The following is a 6,789-nucleotide window of genomic DNA, read 5'->3' as shown; positions in this document are numbered from 1 at the left end:
TCTTTCAGAGATGTAGGTGTGGAATAGACAGCTGTAAAGGTCAAAGTCACAGAACATGAATTTAAGTACTATAGAAATTACAAATTGTTCTGACATTCTCCAAAAATTTGTTGGATTTTTACTGTGCTCAAAGTCATAATTTCATCAGAGCACGTACCTTAGACATGTGATATTCCTCAATTCTTTTCCCTGACTTTTTTCAGTAACTACTATGCCCCTCTTGGAATGATTATATTGGTATCTCAATCTTTCTTCTACCCCTCATCTTATTACACAATAGATCTTCGATTTCATACACAATGGACAAACAAATCAGCCATTACACAATGACAGTAGCTGTTCCTCTTCCTTTTATATCCAGTATTCTGTGAAGTGCAGCTACAACATTTGCTTCCTACTTTTATGTTCACCACTTACCAGACTCTACGTGGTTTTCAGGAAAGATGCTACTGCAAAAATTTTTAAAAATTGTATGAATAGTCCAAGGAAAGAACAGGTTTTGAATTTATAAACTTAAACTGAGGCACAGAGGAATGAGGAATATTTCAGCTGCTAACACTAATCAAACATCCCTGATTTCTTATGTTGCAGTATCATGTATTTAGTCAAAAAATACATGTCCATAAAATACTGATTCTTAAAAAAAAAAGGGTGATGAAAAATAAAATTTTGGGTGAGTGACATTATTAGAAAACCAAATAATTTATAAAAATGCATTTACAAAGTCTAAAAAAGCTGCAAGCAATCACTTAGCAGTGATTCTGACAAAAAGTACATAAACATTGAAACAGCCATGTCCACTAACAGACCAGAGAACCATGAGGCAACGCGCATGACTATAAAAAAGCTAATTTCAACTGAATAATTATCAACTAAAACTCAGTTATGTTTTAAAGCTTTATAAATAAATTTCTCTCTTTCTCTGCACAGATGGATAAAACCAGTGCAAACTATATCAATAAAAATTTCTGTTTACTTCTTAACTGTGTTTATTTCACATTATTACTTAATTAAAGCATAAATTCACACACCATTATTTCTCTATTATTATTATTATTTTTTCATCTTGAGTTACTTTAATACACATATAAAATGTAAAGGACATATGTATATATATATAATTTCATTCACTCCCTACAAACATGCTCATTAATAGCTTTCTTCTCTTCATACAGAGCACAGATGTACATGGACACTATGAAACATGGTGAGGTCGAAATAAAGGACAAGGGGAATATAAGGGAAACATTAAAAAAAATATCTACAATATATTGATAACTTAACAGCAATGAACTGTTATTTGTCAAATATTTATCTTTCACAAGTTCAAACTCCTCAAAAGTATTTGCACATTTATTTTTTTTTTATAATTTGTATTTTGTTAAAAAACTTGGATACCAAGTCAAATAAAAATATACATAATCTTGTGAAAGATAAACACTTCCTTATTTCTTGTTAAGAAATAAGAAAGAAGAGGATTGACAGTTACTTTTTAGCTTACTGACATACATTAAACTATATAGCTTTGCTATATCAATTAAGACTTAAATTTTGTTCCGATATTAATATATTCCAGATGTTTGTGTGTAAGTGGTCCTTTTCTGCAGAATATTAAAAAAATGATTTTTCACTTTCAGTTTTTGGCTTATGCTCTGCACCAGACACATGTCATTCCTATAAAGAACATGATTCATTCATCATCCACACAGTTGTACTCTAAAGGGTGTTCACAATTGAAACATTTGATTTACAAATTTACAATTTCATTTCTTACATTAATACAGAATGTATACACTATTTTGTCAATTAAGAAATTGTACAAAAGAAAAATTCATAAAAAGGTTTTGTTTCCTTATTTCTTGGGATGTAAGGAATACAGTTGACTGAGCATGAACACAAGCACTATGATGTCGTTCTGGTCTTCATTGGCTCCAGACAAGCAGCTGTATCACGATGAATTGCTATTATCCCCATTGTCATGGTAACTGTTGTTGCCGTTCATAACAAATGATGTCCCAAGTCCATACAGATGCCCACAGTACTTGGCATCATCAATGTTATCTTCAAAGAACATCTGCAAAATGAAAGGCACATTCTATTTATTCTGCACTATGTTGTATCACACCAAAATTTTCTGTCGTATTTATATCCCAACAGCACATAATCTCATGGGTTTCAATGATCAGTGGTATGAACCTCTGACATGTTTCAGTTGTACTGTATAGGTACACTCAATGTATCATGTGCACACTTGCACAATCTAAAATTACGAAATTCTGTTTACACATATATCAACTGCATAACACTTCATTATAGGACTACCTACTTCCTGACAACCTTAATGATATCACAGTCAACAAATCTTCATTAAATGTTTTATAATCCCTCAACAAAAGTTGTAAGTAATTTCTTAACATAGTTTAAATAAAGGACAAGACGTTACCTATATCGTTATGTATGAAGTTAAACACTATTTTATTTGTAAATTGTGTAATAACCATGGAAATAAAGATGATGTGGACTCATAAAATATGCTGCCTTATTTCCAAACAATGGTGATGATAACTGAGATGAACTACAATGAACACTTACTGCTGTTGTTTGGGAAGTGTTTTGACTTTATATTACACTGCATTTTCCACTGATTTCAGCAGCCGGTTGATCAGAATAAGATACTGCAGTACCTCTGATGTTAAGAAGAACAATGCCATGTTCCTTTAGTCATGCATGCATATCTGAAGGAACAGGCACTGCTGCAACTACAGCTGTTACTACATACATGAAATGTGTTCACAGTTGTAAATACGAATGACCATCATCTGTGTAATATATTCAGCTATAATACATTTCACATATTTCATAACCACTGAAGCTGAATCGTTCTTCTTAACAATGAGGCTGAAGCTGAATTATTGTTCTTAACAATGAGGCACTGCAATATTGTATTTATCGACAAATACTGGCCAGCAATTTTCAGTTACAATGGTTATCACAATATGTGTGTGTTCAAGTACAGGTTGTTATGCAGGAACCAAGACATATGGAGGATTGGGTCTCGCCATGCACGGATAGCCAAAGTGGTTAAGGTGACCACTTGGGAAAAGTGGGAAACCCAAGTTAGAGTTCCAGTCCAGCACAGATATTCATTGTCATCATTCTGTTACACAGCTGATGGTTGTTCATATTCACAATTGCAAATACATTTCATGGATACAAATACATTACAATTAGTGCCATTTTTTGGTTGCTACCAGCACTTTTCCAGCCGCTTTGTCATAGTCTTAAGTATCTCCACATCATTCTTCCATTGGAACTAGAGCCAAATTTTAACACTAAACAGAACTTGTGGGTTAAGGGCAGTAGTGAAGCAATGACTGCATATGAGGGGGTGTAGATGCAATCTCAAATGATTTCAATTTCTTTGAGTGAACAAAAGTCTCAATAATGTTTTTACATTTATTGCTGGTTTTGCCCAAATAAGGTCACCTTCATAATTAAAACTAGAGTGCAGAAAGACTGTTGATAGTGTAGGAGTTAACTGGTGTGTGTCAAGTTAGAACCACAAGCTCCAGCAAACACCAATGGTAGGACCAGTATTTGTGTACATTTATTTTAAATCTGAATATGCCCTAATATAATATAATTAAGTAGACAAAAAAAAGTCTACTCACCATGTGGCAGTACAAAAACCACATACAGAAGATAAGGAAATGTGCCAGCTTTTGGAGCCAGTGGCTCCTTCCCGTGACGGAAGGGGTTGGAAGGGGAAGAGATGAAACGGGGATGAAGGAAAAGGAAGGCAAGGTTTAGGCTGGGAAAGCTTGCACATGTCCTTAACTTTTGCATGTGTTTTTCCTGTCATTGCTTGCTGAGAAGATTTTCTTATTTAATTATATTTTCGAAAATGGATGTTTTTGTTGTTTGAATAAGTCCTAAGATAGTCCTGTTCATACAATAATAAAACAAGAACACTGCCATCTCCTGCGACAAAATGTTGCCATTCTCTAGTTAACAAACTGTGTAAAAAAGCAAATGAAATCATGTCAGACCGAGAGTTATCTATTCTGAGAAGGTAACATTAAAATCAGAGCAGTAATACCAGGTGTTTCATGTCCAAATTTGAAATGATTATTGATAAGACATCACTTTACAATTTCCCCATCACAAGGAGTGCCTGGGAAATGCACTGCCTGTTGTGACGCAGGTTGATGAGCTCACCACAACTCATTGTCTGACAATTAGTATGACTTTGTGTAGATCTGTAAGAAGAATGCAGTGATCAAGTGGAGCTCATCATTCTAGAGGCATAAGAAGAGATCATGAAGTAGCTGTCTGCATCTGCAGTCTACTTTAAAATTCAGCGGCTACTATCAGTAAGCTACTGCCCATTAAGTCTTGCTTTTGGGAGATGTTGAGAGCTGACCCCTTTTCTGGAAACAATCTCAGAGGCCCTGGTATATGTTATGGTCCTACCAGACAACTTAAAAGATGACAAAAGAATCCTTCATAAATGATACAGAGATAAAAATGATATAATCAAGCTCACCTGAGTTACCTGGAAGAGAGAAGGCTCACTCCAGTAGTATATACCAATAGTCTCAATGTTGCATTCACTGAATACAACAAATGGATTCAAGCACTGAAATCCTTAAAACATCTGGACCTGTGACAGGGCCATCTTGCCAAAACTTTCATGCATGTTTCCCAAGGAAATCATCCAATAATGGATAATTCACATAAAGACAAAAATTATCAGAAGCTTTTGGAATTCTTGGGAGAAGGCTTAAGACAAAAGTTCTCACCCTGCAATGGTTCAATGAGAAGCACACAACTCTATGAACAAGCTACTCTTGGCTGCCACTCTCAACATTCATTCACGCAAGCCTGTTCAAAACAAAAGACTTCTTGTGTGCTTTTTGAAAGGTAATAACAGTTTGGCACAGGATTACAAGAAAATGAAGACATAGGCAGTCGCCTTATTACATAAGGAAATGAAGGGCTTCTTATTCTCTCTCTAAAAAGAATAGTCATATGTCAGTTCCTGCAGAAAATAAACTACCTTCATGTTCTAATGTCCTTAATTAATCTCAGTTCTGTTACTATAAATATGGGTCCTTTAGGTTTTAGTTATCCCAAGATGGAATGTATATATGCAATAAGGACCACAGATGAAATTAAACATACATGATGTGTTCTGGATGCTGGTAAAAGTACACCTTCATCAGCAGAGCTGCAACTGACTGTCTAAAATTAAAGTGATTAACACTTGTCAAATGACAGTCTAAGCTCTGAGTCCACTTCTATAAGAAAAAAGTCGTGCAGACACGTGCACTTAAAGCTAGGAAGTGTATCGGAGCAGACACCAACAAAGAGTAAAACAATCATCCCATACAGCTGTTTGTAGGTGCATATCGCTACTGAAAAACAGCTTCAGACATCTTGTCGGCGTAGATCTTTCACTTATTAGCATTGCTGCCTTCGAAATTTGAATGGATACTCAGTGGAAGCTGCCAAGGGGTTTTAGCAAATCATTCTTCTGTTAACCTGGTTTCCAAATAACCAAATAGTGTACTTACTCGAGTACAAGACAACCCTGAATATAAGACAAACCCCCCTTCCCCTTTCTTACAAGGCTCCTTGGGTAACTTTATTTTTTTAACACATTCTGACCAATCAAAATTACAAACATTTATTGACCTTAGGTACCTGCCTAAAAACTTATACCATTTATTGTCTACTTTTTGATGATACAAAGAGAATAAACAAGAAGAAATTGTGTACATACATTTTTATCTACATTGGATTTTTTGTTTAGTTACCCTGCCATCTGAGGTATCACTATTTTTAATCACCACCACATCGTCCTAGCAGGACAACTGCAAAACTTATATCTTCATTGTCACAAATATTTGGTTGTTTCTTCTGAATATGTTGCAATCTGTGAGATTGTGGGTACAATGGGGCCTGCGAACACAGCTGTTCCCCCCCCCCCCCTCCCCTCCCCTCCCCTCCTCTAAATAAATAACTGATTTTGCTTGTATACTGATATAAGAATGTTATAATGTCTTCTGCTTCCAAACATATTATCTGCCACCGCTCTCTCATTGGTTCTGTAGAGCCAGCAGCTAACACACCCTCAATCTATCACATCACGCATCACAATGAGTATTGACATGGCTGCTGCACAAACCACTGAAGTACGCCACCACTTCAATCTAGACTTTTACCATCTCCTGCAGAAATTTGTGCTATTGTTGTGTATTTATCCAATTTTAAAGTCTATTCGATTTTGAGTACAAACGGATTCAAGCAAACTGCAATTTAAATGTGGTAGATGTTCATAAAAAGCCAAAGTATGCAGTGAAATTCCCATGGTTGGCAGCACGACATAATTTGCTGCATGCGCAACATCCTCCTGCCTGCACTCCTTGAGAGTTCTCACTTCTCGCCCAAGCTGGTGTCACTGTTCCCTCTCCAACCATTCCACAGTCTTGTGCTTGATCAACAGTGAAGCATAAACAGCCATGTCTTCTTGGGTGCAGGTCATATCTGACAACAGCAACTAATACATAAATAAAAGATCGCAATCATGATTCAGTTCAATTCTCGAACTTTTATTTGTCATGCATTCTATTGACATCTGTCAGTACTATCTCCACTACTGGTCTTTCCATCTTAATTCATTCTTGTGATAACTATTGCTGCCAGTTTAATGTGATTTGTTAGACATTTAATTCTCGATTATCTTCTTTCTTGATTCATTTAACCCTCCCATTACCAAGCTTTTTC

General features: G+C 35.7%; 1 protein-coding gene across 7 annotated transcripts in view; it reads right to left on the bottom strand.

Moving 5' to 3' along the window:
- Positions 1 to 624: 624 nt before the first annotated feature.
- LOC126175054 (CCR4-NOT transcription complex subunit 7) overlaps positions 625 to 6,789 on the bottom strand; it is a 119,553-nt gene continuing 113,388 nt past the window's right edge. For all 7 annotated transcript variants that reach the window (XM_049921567.1, XM_049921570.1, XM_049921573.1 and 4 more), the window contains one exon: positions 625 to 2,074. In XM_049921567.1, the coding sequence (XP_049777524.1) occupies positions 1,949 to 2,074 (126 nt within the window). In that variant the 3' untranslated portion in view covers positions 625 to 1,948. The remainder of the gene's footprint in view (positions 2,075 to 6,789) is intronic.

This window comes from Schistocerca cancellata, chromosome 3, assembly GCF_023864275.1.
Source record: "Schistocerca cancellata isolate TAMUIC-IGC-003103 chromosome 3, iqSchCanc2.1, whole genome shotgun sequence".
NCBI classification, from domain to species: Eukaryota; Metazoa; Arthropoda; class Insecta; order Orthoptera; family Acrididae; genus Schistocerca; species Schistocerca cancellata.
The sequence above is the reverse complement of the archived record's forward strand: the minus strand, read 5'-3'. Positions and strand labels throughout refer to the sequence as shown.